The 14,808-nt window shown below is 38.6% G+C and overlaps 1 protein-coding gene across 2 annotated transcripts in view; it reads left to right on the top strand.

Annotated features, from left to right (window-relative positions):
* The window catches only part of RPP30 (ribonuclease P/MRP subunit p30), a 31,521-nt gene extending 23,682 nt beyond the window's left edge, over positions 1 to 7,839 (top strand). Inside the window, exons 8-11 of one of the 2 annotated variants that reach the window (XR_014072810.1) lie at positions 183 to 212; positions 623 to 717; positions 944 to 1,105; positions 6,565 to 7,839. Coding sequence is in view for 1 of the 2 variants with exons in the window: in XM_081555533.1 (XP_081411659.1) it covers positions 183 to 212; positions 623 to 660; positions 1,026 to 1,105; positions 6,565 to 6,674 (258 nt within the window). In the remaining variant the exon portion in view is untranslated. The remainder of the gene's footprint in view (positions 1 to 182; positions 213 to 622; positions 718 to 943; positions 1,106 to 6,564) is intronic. The other variant, XM_081555533.1, reaches the window with a different exon arrangement.
* Positions 7,840 to 14,808: the final 6,969 nt, after the last annotated feature.

Below are 14,808 nucleotides of genomic sequence, written 5' to 3'. Positions count from 1 at the left end.
TTATTTTAGCTGCTTTTAGTTTGACATGAGGTGTTTCATCCATCACTTTAATTATGTACCTTATCATAAGAAGAAGTTGGTGTTTATGTTAAAATTTGATTGCTGGTTATTTGTATTGTAAGACTCTTCAGTATTTTCCCACATTTATCTAAGATTAATGTTGATTACTTTCTATTTTGTAGAATGTAATTATATCTAGTGCTGCAGAAAGGGTAAGTCTGGCATTAAGTACTTTGTTTTCACTTTTCAGGTTTTAAAACTAAAAGGTTTCTAGGGCAAAAATTAAAATAATAATGTAATAAAAGGTTATGTTTTCATTTTTAACTTCATTTGCTCATTGTAATTGCTGAAGAGCAATTTTATCCTTATTTATCTCCATTCTTTTGGGGCTTCAAATTTTGTTTATATAAATAGTCTTTCCTTTATATTGTTGTAAAATGCTTTTCAAGGATCTTTTATATTATCAAAAATGTAAGAAACCCATCAAAATTATAACGACTTAAATTTATGCAGTTGACTTCCTTATTTTTAGATACTTAAGCATCCTATTTACTGCAGATGAAGTCATTGAAATGTTATGAATAACTTCTCTCATATCTATTTTTTGTCCATTTTATTTTAGCCTTTAGAAATAAGAGGTCCATACGATGTGGCAAACTTGTATCCTTTTCTGAATAAGAAGTCATTGCAATTTTCTTTTAGGAAATTTGGAATTTGGTATGTTAAACTTTAACAAGAGTTTTAAAACTATAAGTTTATCAACTAAGAGCTTCAAAAACAAATTATGTCAGGCTTAAAGTGCTTTATCCTTTTGTTTTCTGGATGAAGGGTAAAGTCGAAAAGAAGGGGAAGAGTAAAAGTTTAGAGTTAAATGAGTCTTTTCTCAAATGTTTTTTCCATTTGGGCTAAGAACTGTGGAATTAAAGTGTCTCTCTGGTGCCAGGGCAGCTGGCATTGTTGGTTATGTTTCTGTTAGTCTGGTGTCCTTGGCTGACTGTGGGCTGAAATCTTTAACGACCCCCCAGAGGGTTGCTGTTTGGGCTGTCTGAAAGTGATGCCAAGGCTGCAGTGTCCACCAACTGCCGAGCAGTGCTTCTGCATGGAGGTGAGCACATTTTTCCAACAAAATCACTGAGTGGTCATGTTAAGAGCCGGTCATTTCTGTCAAACAATTGAGCCATATCAATTTTTATTATCATACCCCTCAGAGTTCCTTTAAAGTCATCTTTTCTGAACCCACTAGCCATGTGCATCAATGCTTTTCTTGCCCTTCACTTCAGGCTTTATGTTCTGTAGTTTGTGGAATGAATATAGTTTGCCTTGAGTGTTGAATGCGTTCTTTCAAGCTCTACGTATGTATCCCTACCTACGTTTTGATAGGCCTCTAATTGCCTTTTCTCCTCCAGAGGGACATGCTTTCCCTGCTGAATATCACTGATTGGGAGAAGTGAAAAGTGAAAAATACATGTTAAGCCATTGATGAGGAGCACAAAAGCACTGAATACATTTTTAAAGATCCAGCTAGCAAACTCAGATCACAACTTTGTACATTTATTACATCTTGTGGTTCTTTTCTCATTTTTTGTTTCCATGTTCAAGTATGCATAGACTCCACCTTTGTTACTCACATTTCATTTACATATATCTACCTCCTTACCTTAATTCCACTACTTGAAGGCACTGAATTTCTTATTTATCAGATGATAAAAATTGAACTAGAAGTGTTTGATATGCCAGGACTTTAGAGAATGAAAAAGAGGCTTTTTAAAAGAAAAAAAATTTGTACTTTTGATCTGCTGTTTTTATCTTCATTCTCTTTGTCATTTTTAGTACTAGTGGTAATGGTCAGGAAGCAGTTTACTTGATATCATCCACATGAGTGTTAAGCTTCAGAATTGGTTGCTACGTATAGACTAGGTTATTTAAAAAAAAGAGTAGTTAAGTTATTGAGGGCTTGTATATTATGTCTGGATTTTAATGATCTGATTTCTGCTTGGGAGAACTGGTTGCTATATTGACTTACCATGAATTAGATGATTTTGCTTTTGTTTTCAACATTTTTAGTTTGAGATTCTTTTATTACATACATAGCCTAGTCCCATCATATAAGCTCTGGGAATGACCAAATTAATTAGAACTTTTATCAAGATTTTCTGAAATTAGGAAATAGTTCAAACTGGTAGTTCTGCCATTATTTTTGTCTATCTTAAGTGAGCGTAAGGAATCATCAAGCTTTTGGGTAACAATTAGTGGTCTAAAACAGACTAAGACAAAGAAGGGAAACTAATTTTAAAAGTTTAGTGGGGAAAAAAATGAAGATCTACTCTTGACTTCAAGAACCTCAGCTATTCAACATAAGTTATTTCTAAAGTTAGGCTTTTATGGAAGCTAAACTAAAAGAAGTCTTGTGTACTTTAGTAGCATTCCCATTCATTCTAGTTTTGCCCCACACAGTCCTAGTTTATGCTCACTGTCCTTGTAGAATTAATAGCACATCTGTAGGATAAATTGTAATTACCATGGTTTTAGTTGACACTGGGATCAATGAGACAGTAGTGTGGTGGGATACTAGGATTACTAATTCACCTACGGTTCAGTTCAGTTCAGTTACTCAGTTGTGTCCGACTCTTTGGGACCCCATGGATGGCAGCACGCCAGGCTTCCCTGTCCATCACCAACTCCCAGAGTTTACTCAAATTCATGTCATTGAGTCAGTGATGCCATCCAACCATCTCATCCTCTGTCATCCCCTTCTCCTCCTGCCTTCAATCTTTCCCGGCATCAGGATCTTTTCCAAAGAGTCAGTTCTTCGCATCAGGTGGCCAGACTGTTGGAGCTTCAGCTTCAGCATCAGTCCTTCCAATGAGTATTGAGGACTAATTTCCTTTAGGATTGACTGGTTTGATCTCCTTGCTGTCCAAGGGACTCTCAAGAGTCCTCTCCAACACCACAGTTCAAAAGCATCCATTCTCTGGTACTCAGCACTCTTTATGGTCCAATTCTCACATCCGTACATGACTACTGGAAACCATAGCTTTGACTAGACAGACCTCTGTCGGCAAAGTAATGTCTCTGCTTTTTAATATGCTGTCTAGGTTTATCATAGCTTTTCTTCCAAGGAGCAAGCGTCTTTTTAATTTCATGGCTGCAGTCACCATCTGCAGTGATTTTGGAGCCCAAGAAAATAAAGTCTCTGACTGCTTCCATAGTCTCCTGATGAAAGTGAAAGAAGAGAGTGAAAAAGCTGGCTTAAACTCACCATTCAAAAAACTAAGATCATGGCATCTGGTCCCATCACTTCACGGCAAATAGATGGGGGAAACAGTGGAAACAGTGAGAGCCTAAGTTTACATGAAAATAATTTCTCGATTCTGAGGCGAGAGGATTCAAAGTCTCACTGTTATCCTCTGTACTGATAAGACCCAACTGGCACCTGCATCATCCTGAGTGCCACATTTAAGGACACCACTGCACAGAAGCACTACCAGAAGATGGTTAATTCTTGGAGGGTGTGAAAACCCTATCATGAGAGCAATTGTTGAAAATAGTGCAGGAGTAGATACCTAGATGTTCAAGCTGGTTTTAGAAAAGGCAGAGGAACCAGAGATCAAATTGCCAACATCCGGTGGATCATCGAAAAAGCAAGAGAATTCCAGAAAAACATCTATTTCTGCTTTATTGACTATGCCAAAACCTTTGTGTGGATCACAGTAAACTGTGGAAAATTCTGAAAGAGATGGGCATACCAGACCACCTGACCTGCCTCTTGAGAAATGTATATGCAGGTCAGGAAGCAACAGTTAGAACTGGACATGGAACAACAGACTGGTTCCAAATAGGAAAAGGAGTACGTCAAGGCTGTATATTGTCACCCTGCTTATTTAACTTATATGCAGAGTACATCATGAGAAACGCTGGGCTGGAGGAAGTACAAGCTGGAATCAAGATTGCCGGGAGAAATATCAATAACCTCAAATATGCAGATGATACCACCCTTATGGCAGAAAGTGAAGAAGAACTAAAGAGCCTCTTGATGAAAGTGAAAGAGGAGAGTGAAAAAGTTGGCTTAAAGCTTAACATTCAGAAAACTAAGATCATGGCATCCGGTCCCATCACTTCATGGCAGATAGATGGGGAAACAGTGGCTGACTTTATTTTTCTGGGCTCCAAAATCACTGCAGATGGTGATTTGCAGCCATGAAATTAAAAGACGCTTACTCCTTGGAAGGAAAGTTTTGACCAACCTAGATAGCATATTAAAAAGCAGAGACATTACTTTGCCAACAAAGGTCCGTCTAGTCAAGGCTACAGTTTTTCCAGTAGTCATGTATGGATGTGAGAGTTGGACTGTGAAGAAAGCTGAGTGCCGAAGAATTGATGCTTTTGAACTGTGGTGTTGGAGAAGACTCTTGAGAGTCCCTTGGACTGCAAGGAGATCCAACTAGTCCATCCTAAAGGAGATCACTCCGAGTGTTCATTGGAGGGACTGATGTTGAAGCTGAAACTCCAATATTTTGGCCACCTCATGCGAAGAGCTGACTCACTGGAAAAGACCCTGATGCTGGGAAGGATTGAGGGCAGGAGGAGAAGGGGACGACAGAGGATGAGATGGCTGGATGGCATCACCGACTCGATGGACATGGGTTTGGGTGGACTCCGGAAGTTGGTGATGGACAGAGAGGCCTGGCGTGCTGCGGTTCATGGGGTCACAAAGAGTCGGACACGACTGAGCAACTGAACTGAACTAAACTCAGATACCTAGAAAACAGACAATTTGAGACACACAGTAATAGCTGGCCTTCCACATTGGAAGGCTTACTATAAGGAGTCAAAGTTAGATGAGTCCTGTGGGGTTCTAGCAACCAGTGAATAGCAATTTTAAGGTCGAGACAGAGAAAAGAGGTTCAGGGTCTAAAAGAATTACTTTATCTAGTAACTATATAAAAATCTTGTTTTTCAGTGGTTTATAATCTTGTTGGCTTAGATTAAGAAGTAAATGTTCATGTGATTAAAAAAAGGATATTTCTGACATGAAACTAAAATAATTTTGAAACTAATCCTTTTTGTTTTGTTACAAACATTTTTGTTAATTGCTTTTCACGATTTAATTTTTATATTTTTATTTGTTATGCTGATTTTTGGACTTTTACTCATAATCATAGTGATAAAATAAACATCTGTAAGTGTAACATTTTTCTTGATGAAATGCAAATTTGGGGCAATTTCTGTTTGTTTTGAGGTTCTCTGATTATGTTGGCATTGTAATGACCTTGAGAGAAGTTTTGTCCCTGTTATAAATTAAAATGCTTTTAAATAACTGAAAAATTTAGTAGACTTGGTAAATTAATCTTGATAAATGAGAAAGTAATGTTTAACTTTTTAGAAATGACTTTACTTCTATTACATGAAATAAGTCTTAATTAAATATGTATTTATCAAGTCCCTTTGATTTTATCTCTTTCGTCACCAAAGGGTCTTGCTTCCTCCCTCATCCTTCCCTATTTCCTAAGGACTAAATTTAAATCTCTTCATGGCACTGTGACCTTTCACAAACTACCCCTCCAGCCTTGTTTCCCCCTGATTTTTTCACACTCCTCCTTTACACCAGTCATCTTGTCTAAGTATTATTTTCTTCTTACCTCTCTCTCCATATCTTTGCAAAGGAAAACTTTCCTTTTTCTTTTCCTTCTTTTATGATAGTGTTACTTGTTTTATGATACCTTCCTGATTCATCCAGACAGGGTTACTTCTTGTGGGGTCTCCATTCCTATTATACTATTATATTTGCCCCTGATGTGCTGTCAGTATGGGTAGAAAGAAGCACTGTTTAGGCATCTCAGAATACTCTGTAGATGACACAGTGCCTGGCCCCTTAGTACATTTTTAGCAGAAGTTAGCTAGACTGAAGTTGAACTCTGCTGCCAGCCTGACCTAAACATCTAATAATTTCCATTCTTCTTTGTCCATTGTCACCAACATAAAAGAGATCAATAACCGTGTGTATTATTATTTGTTCACTCAACAAGTATTTCTTAAACACTTGTTAAATAGCCAGGCATTGCTGTATGTTGGCCATACAATATGATTGATTCTTCAGACACTCATGATCTAGTGAGGGACACAGATAATGAATGGTCTGTGCCATAAAATGAAGTAAGCACACACACCACCATGAATCAGTATAGCTGACTGTTGTACTTGCTGTCCTGACTCATCCGTCTCTCTACCACGCTTTAAGCATGTGCTGCCCCAACCTCTGAAACTTGGTTTCTGGCTACATGAGATGCCATTAGAGACAGACCATTAGAGATAACTTGCCCTGTAATTTTACCCTTGAGGGTAGTCCCTTTGGAATGAACTCAATGTTAATAATATACTGATATTTGTATAACCTAGGGGCAGGTAAAGGTGATAGCAGTAAATGGCATCAGCACTCATAGCCGTTCTATAGGTTTATCATTTACTCGTGCTATAAGTCACGGTAACATGGGGATGCTTGTTAACACCACCTCTTTAAATCATATCTTAACTTTAAGCACCTTGGTTTCCCTGTTTGACTTATAGAAACTAGAAAAACTGCTTTTGGAATTATTTCCACGGTGAAGAAACCTCGGCCATCAGAAGCAGATGATGATTCTCTTCCAGCCTGCAAAAAAGCCAAGTGTGAAAGCTGAAAAGAACCCTCCATCTTGGTCGACACTGCCCTTTCAGAGTCCATCAGCCTCTCTGAACAGAAACGGAACACCCATATGATTCACTGTTTTCACTTGGAGCCAGATGTCACTAGTCTATAAAAACAATCTTATATTCAAGCCATTAAAATAATAAAACCTAGTAAAGCATTAAAAAAAAAAAAAGACTGTCCCCTTAATGAATTTAGATAAATTTTAGGAGAAAAACAAAGACTAGTTTGTTTATCCTTTGCATTATGTGATAAATGGCAGGTATACTTGAGTAAGATGTTTCAATACAAGAGACTCTTTAAAAATGTTTCTTGTTCATTTTGAAGTTCATGCTTTTCAGCTTCACTTGGTATATATGGCTTATTATTTTTTAGTTTTACTGCTCAAAAAGTGATTATTTTGAGGACTATTAAAACTTTTGTTAAGGGGTTGACTTTTCAGTTGATCTTTTGTTTTAAGCCTCTCTTTCATTATGTTCATGAAGCCCAAGTCCTTTCTAAGAGGAATTGCTATAAAATTTGTGGAAGGAAAGGGAAGGTGCACATAAAATCACACTTGGCCTCTTCCTTTGCTGCTGCTTACCTCCATGATGTCCTTAAAATAGGATTCCTCTGAGTTGGAAGCCCCTGAAAACCTAATACTGATTTTTATAAAACTATATTAAAAATCTCAAAAGTACTGGACTCAACCAATTTTGTAAATAATTTTTTTTTAATAGTGGGATGGTTATGTTAAATAGAAGTAGCCTTTTTTTACAAGTATCTGCATTTATGCTATATTGATACTAAGAAAATTGGAGAAAGCTTTACACCAAACTCACCTATGAATTTAGATGCTTACATAAAATATTGGCAAAACAGTGTATCCTATAACTAGGTGAGATTTATTCTAGAAATGTAAGTATGTTTCAGTTCTTTTCAGTGTACTATACTTTATCATATTAATAGGTCAGATTAGATAGAATCATCTTAATAGATGCAAGTAAGACATTTAATAAAACATGAAATCTAATTTAAAAATAATAAAATAAAAATTAATAAATGCCCTTAACAAAATACAAGTATGCGAATACTTCACACATACATGCATATGTTTGTTTCTGTTTATATACTGTATTACGCATCATGATTCTAAAATAAAGCATTTTTTACTCCCATCTGAACGCAATATGATGGATTAGCCTGCTGCACTCCCTAAAGCAGATGGCCACTGCTGCTGAACCTTAGAGCCTGCCACTTCCTTGAATGCCAACTTGCTTCTGCTTTTACTCTACTGCATTCACCAAGGGTTAGGTGTGTGTTTATTCACAAGTCTGTTTATGCCATTGCATTTATTTAGCATTATAAAATTATGTAAGTTAATTTAAAATTATGAAAACTGATGAACTAGGAGTAGCAAAAAAAAGGATTCCCAGGAAAATTAATGCTTTTGAAAAATTTTTTAAAGATAAGTCATTTAAAAGAACTGTCAAAATAGGTGTGAGCAAGACATCTAGATTTGGAAGAGATCCAGGGGACATTTACCAAAGTCTTTTATTTTTTTTCTTCTTTTTTAAATTGATGTAACATTGTTTATCAAATTTTATGTGTATAACATTATAATTCAACTTATGTACACTACATGTTCTACCAAAAGTTTCTACCCGTCACCATACAGTTGCTGCTACTGCTGCTAAGTCACTTCAGTCATGTCCGACTCTGTGCGACCCCATAGACGGCAGCCCACCAGGCTCCGCTGTCCCTGGGATTCTCCAGGCAAAAATACTGGAGTGGGTTGCCATTTCCTTCTCCAGTGCATGAAAGTGAAAAGTGAAAGTGAAGTCACTCAGTCGTGTCTGACTCTTAGCGACCCCATGGACTGTAGCCTACCAGGCTCCTCCATCCATGGGATCTTCCAGGCAAGAGTACTGGAGTGGGGTGCCATTGCTTACAGTTGACCCCTTGCCAATTAATTCCACATAAGAATGAAATCATTTAGTATTTGTCTTTCTCAGTCTGACTTAATTCCCTTAGCATCATATCCTCAAGGTCCATCTTTGGTGTCACAGATGACAAGATTTCTTCTTATTTTATGGCTAAGTAGTAGTCTCTTTTACACACACACACACACACACCCCACATCTTTATCCGTACACACACACACACACCACACACACACCCCACATCTTTATCCGTTCATTTGTTGATGGACATTTAAGTTGTTTCCATACCTTGGCTATGTAAATAGCGCTATAGTGAACATAGTAGTGCATATATCTTTACAAATTTGTGCTTTCGTATTCTTTGGATAAATTCCCAGAAGTGCAATAGCTGATTCTTGGTAGTTCTATTCTTAATTTTTTGAGGAATCTCCATAGTGTTTTCCTTATTTGCATTTCCACCAATAGCGTATGAGGGGTCCGTTTTCTCCACATCCTCTCTATAACATTTGGTATTTCTTGCCTTTTTGATAATAGCCACATTCCAATAGGCAATCAGGCATGACATAGGTATTAGCATTATCTTTCGGCATGTTGTCTCCTCAGGCAAGGGAAACAAATGCAAAAGTAAAAGGCTGCACAGCAAAGAAAACCCACCAGCAAAATGAAAAGACAGCCAACGAGCACCTAAATAGCACAGGGAACAATAATATTTTGTAATAAACTATAAAGAATCTGAAAAAGTATCATATGTGTGTGTGTAAAAGAAAGTTTTTGTCTAGTAAAAAAAGGCAACCTTTTGAGTGGGAAGATATTAATATAATGTATCAGAAGAGGGGTTAATAGCCAAAATATATTAAAAATTCATACCACTCACCAACAAAACACTAAACAACCCGATTAAAAAATGGGCAGAGGATCTGAATATATATATTTTTCCAGAGATGTACAGATGGCCAATAATTGACACATGGAGAGATGTTCAATATCACTCAAATCAAAGCTAAATGAGATACCACTTTTCTTCTTTAAAGAGAACGGAACTCAAAAATGAAGATCCCCCCTCAGTGGAACCATACTTCGAAGAACGGGCTTTGATGTGGTGTGATGTGATGTGATGTGATGTGATGTGAAAGTTGCTCAGTCGTGTCCTACTTTTTGCAACCCCATGGACTCTATAGTCCATGGAATTCTCCAGGCTAGAATACTGGAGTGGATAGCCTTTCCCTTCTCCAGGGGATCTTCCCAACCCAGGGATTGAACCCAGGTCTCCCACATTGCAGGCAGATTCTTTACCAGCTGAGCCACAAGGGAAGCCTACAAGTGCACAAAAGATTGCACATGAGTGTACATTTACATATTTTAACTTGAAATTTTTAAGGGGATGTGTGTTCAACTTATTTTTGATGCACCTCCATAATCTACGTTTTCAACCAACTGTATATTAGCCCCATCTGTGCCAGATATAATATTGAGGACTTTCATGTTATATTGGAAAGGAAGTAAAGTTATGGCAGAATGTGAGTCTTGTTTGAAACATTTCAAGAAAAGCAACTGGATAAAGATGAGAAAATGCAGGTGCTTCTTAGTTTACATACATCTGTTATGTATTTGCAGTTGTACCTGCTTTTTGTTGATGCACTTCTGTTCAAAATAGGGCATGATGGCTGGTCACCAGTGAAGAGCAGCAGGCAGGGCTTTTTAAAGTTTGCTTTTGTTAGAACGTGAACTGGCTTAATAGTAACAAGATGACAGTACCTTTATTTCAGCAAGGTGGTCAGTTACAAATACAAAAGCCAATAGTTCTAATTAATAAATATTTTATAACAGTAACTTGTTATACCATTTTAAAAGATGGCCCTAATCACAGACAAGTTACCAAGAAACGACGGAACTCATGAAGAAAACTCTTAAAGGATATGGGAAATTAAAGCCTGGAATACATCAAGGGAGATGTGGTCAAATTCTTCCCCAGCTTATGAATTTAACAAAGTCCAAAACAATGTATATATTATTGTTTGTATTTACTTAAATTTTGCTTTTAGGCTTCATATTTTGAAAGGAAAAAATTGAGACTAGCTAGGGAATTTTGTAGAGAAACACTGGGAGGGACTTGGAATGGTGATTATTACAGAGTACAACAGAAATTTATTAACTAAAACAGTGTATAATTTGTACAGAAATCCATGTAGATGAATAAAAGAGTTGGGAGTCCAGAACACTCCAGTTACAAGAAGAAGTGACCGGATGGTTCAGTTAGTGGTGTTGGAACAACTGGTTACTTAGCAGGAGAGGCAGGACAGCGTAGTACAGTAAAGTGCAGACTGAAGACATGCTACCCAACCCGCTAGTACTTACTGCCCATGACCTTGGGCAAAGGACATAACCACTCTGCATCACTTCTCTTCTCCCTGTGGTGTTATTGCAAGGGTTATGTAGATTGAAATTTGTAGAAGGCTCAGAGCAGAACCTGTCATATAGAATGTTCCTACTAAGTATCAGCTGTAATTGTCACTTAGGGAAAAAAGTCCACTCCCTATCTCATACCCAGGACACACACATCATAAATTCAAGTGAATTAAAGTTATTTTTTAAAAAGATTGGATTGAAAAAGACCTAAACATAGTCACCAAAGCCAGAAAATAGAAAAGCTTGATCAGTTTGTCTCTATAAAAATCTACTGTTAGCAAAGTACAAACAACAATTTGCAATGCATATTCCAGTGAGGTTAGCATTCTTGGCTTTTTCAAAGAGATTGCTTTTAAAAAACAAATATGTAGCATGACAAATACTGCTAGTGTCCATCCAGATTCTTTTTACCAGGTGGTACCCCTTCCCCTCCAGCTGCTGCAGATGTTAGGTATTACTTGTTTACCCTCACCCTCCACCAGGGATTGTCGGGGCTGATTGTCCCAGAAATGCTTGGGAAGGTTTACCCCCACCCCTGGAGGCTGGCCCGTGGTGGATGCCTGATGCAGGGCATTACAGCCTGCCCTTCTGGTCTCTGTGGTGCAGTTTATGCTTCTGAGCTCGCCATGGAATTAGGTTTAGGGGAGACTTCTGAAACCACCTCCGTGCCTCTTCTCCTGCCCTATCCTGTTTCCCTCAGTCCCTTATAGAGCACTCTCAAGAAATCACACAAGAATCCTCATTTCAAGTGCCACTTCCAGGGAACCTGACTTAATAGAAAATTGAGCAAAGATTGACCCAGAAAAATGCTCAACAAACCTGAAGATGCTGAACGTTTTTTTAGTAATTGGGAAAATCATCAAAAATACATCTTTCCATTGCTGATTGGGTTGAAAAAATAAAAGATTATTTATAAAACGAGTATTTTCTTGATTGTGGGGAAAGACTAAGGGATAATTTGACACCAACCTTATAGATACTTCTATTAATGTATTTCTTCAGAAATAACTGGTTAGGTGTAAAGGATGCATGGGTAAGGACAGTCATTGCAGCAATGTCTAAAATGGGAAAATGGAAACAACCTAGATGCCCAATAATGATAGGATTACTTAAAGGATCCATTGTACATTGAAACAAGACTATCATTTATAAAAATGTCTAGAATAAGTTGTTCAAATGACAAAGTTATAAAGTTAAGTGTACAGTGCCCATATGTAATGTGCACAGAAATAATCAGTGCCATGAAATTAGGGTTATAGGGAATGTTTGTTTTTTTCATTATTCATTTCCATAATTGGCTTATTAATGAGCATATGTTGCTTGTTCAAGGGGAGAAGACACTTTTTCATTTAGGAGGTAAAGCTAGCATGATAGATGTTACAACATGGAGAAAAAAAAGTACAGCAGGAACACACGAGTCTAAAAAGTCCAAGTAAGGATCAAGGATGGCTTCCTTGAGGACGAACAGCTACCCCAAAAGGGAGGAATGAGGAGAAATTATGCAGTGGGGTGGGAAGAAGAGCCTTCCAGGGAGTTGGCACAGTATATGAGAATAAAAGCTAGTGCCTAGATTTTTTTTAGAAACTGAAAATTCAATTGAGTTGAAATTTACTGTTTAGCTAGGAAAGTAAGGAGAAATAGATGAGAATAAAGAGTTAACAGCAGCCAGATTTCAAGAGTTTTAGAAAACGTTTCGGCATTTTTATTTCATCCTGAGGGCAATGGGCAGTCACTGAAAATTTTTGTGGAGCAGAATGACCAGATTTGCATTTTAGAAAAATCACCCTGGCTGCAACTTGAAGAACAGACTGGAGGAAAAGTTAAGCTGAGGGCATTTGAGTAACCAGGGAGATGACAGGTAGTCTGAACTAGGAGTGGCCCCTAGGACGAGAGCAAGTGGACAGATAACAGAGCCCCTTAGGTAGTATTCTTGGTAAGCAGTCCTGTGGTTATTTGAAAGAGGGATGCATAAACACAACCAAGAACGCGCCTAAGAATGAAAGAGGGATGCAGCAAAGGGCAAGTCTACAATAACTTCCAAGACTCTCCATCGGCTACTGGGACATTCCCTCCACTGATAAAAGAACACAAGTGACAGACTGCGGGCAAAGAGCTGGCTCGAGTTGGAGGACAGCTTATAAATGTTGACCACCTGTGTGACAAAAACGAAGGTTTTGCCTCAAGTGTTTATCTTCTCAAGTAGCAAAGGTCACTGAGTTGCCCTTGTTATAATGAAACTTACTCCGTGCTGATTCTCATGCCCCCTACTTCCGTACTAGTGCAAATCTTTATATGCAGGAACACAAAAGTGTTTTAACCCCTTACTTCCTTCTCTCCTTTACCTTCCAATTCTTGTGGGGAAGGGAACTTGAGGAAGACAGAAAACTTGGCCAAATAATAACACACCCAAGTTGTGCTGTGGGAGACGTCAGTATAGCAAGGGAGCCTTGTATAGCCTGTGTAGTAGGTGCTTTGCTTAGAAAAAAACTGAAGGATCCTGAGCCATAAGGATCTGATGGGTTAGAGCCAGCAGGATCCTCTAGGGAGGGCAGGGTTGGCAAAAGGGTATTGAGAGGGAGGGAGATAACAGAATGAAGCTCCTGAGGTCCCCAGGAGGTGGATGCTACAAATTGTTCAGAGACCAGATAGGAAAGGCACAGAAATATTTCACACCATCCTCACACTCCATGATCAGCTAACTGCAGGATCTTCTGGTTATGGATTGTGCCTGCATGCCCTCAAAGGGTTGGTGACATAGCTGAGAGGTCATGAGTATTATACTACTAAAGTGGTTTTTGGTAGGGGCACCAGTACAGATGTTTCACACTGGCCTTCAAACATTTTTGCAAGTGACAAACTTCCCCCATAACCTTGCCCTTTTCTACATTCTCTCTGCTGCCTAGAACACCATGCTTGAAAAACTCCAGTTTATCCTTCAGACTCCTCCAGGAAGGTCCCCACCTCAAAGAAGTCTTTGTAGAAACTCCCTCCCTGCCTCCGCAGCTTAGACTCTCGGCACGCTGTGCTTGTCACTTCATTGTACCTACTGCAGATTGTTACCATGTATTTATTTCTGTGATCACTTCTTTAATATTCCTAGGAAGTCCTAGGAATAAGGGGCTTCCCAGGTGGCTCCATGGTAAAAATCCACTTGCTAATGCAGGAGATGAAGGTTCGATCCCTTGGTCAGGAAGATCCCCTAGAGAAGGAAATGGTAACCCACTTCAATATTCTTGCCTGGGAAATCCCATGACAGAGGATCCTGGTGGGTTACAGTCCAAGGGGTCGCAAAGAGTTGGACACTACTTAGCGACTAAACAACAACAATCCTAGGAAGGCAGGTCAGGGACAATCTGGTTTGCTCACCACAGGTCATAGCACCTGGCCTAGCATGTGACAAAATCGCTCTCCTTGGAGGTCAACAATCATTGGCCAGGTGCATTTTCTCTTGGGCAGCTTTGACACTAGTAGCTGGTGTCCACAATAAATGTTAAACCTCAGATTAGTTAAACTCCAGTGGGAACGTTTTAAGGAATCATTAACTTGTAGTAATCATTTTGCCCACCAGAGGTCCCTTTCTCCCCATCACTGGGGCCAAAGAGCTTGAACTCCTGTGTATCTTCACGGTTTTCACAGCCATGCTGCTCATTGAAGACTGAGGTATACCACCACCTCTGCATCGCCCAGGGGCTTATCAGTAATGCAGAATCTCAGGCCCCACCCACACTGGAGGAATCAGAATCTGCATTTTAACAAGATTCTCAGGTGATCTGTGTACACATGAAATACTGCAAAGTA

This window comes from Giraffa tippelskirchi, chromosome 2 (genome assembly GCF_054371585.1).
Source record: "Giraffa tippelskirchi isolate mGirTip1 chromosome 2, T2T-mGirTip1v1.2.pri, whole genome shotgun sequence".
Classification (NCBI taxonomy): domain Eukaryota; kingdom Metazoa; phylum Chordata; class Mammalia; order Artiodactyla; family Giraffidae; genus Giraffa; species Giraffa tippelskirchi.
Note: the sequence above shows the minus strand (reverse complement) of the source record. Positions and strands in the feature narration are given on the sequence as shown.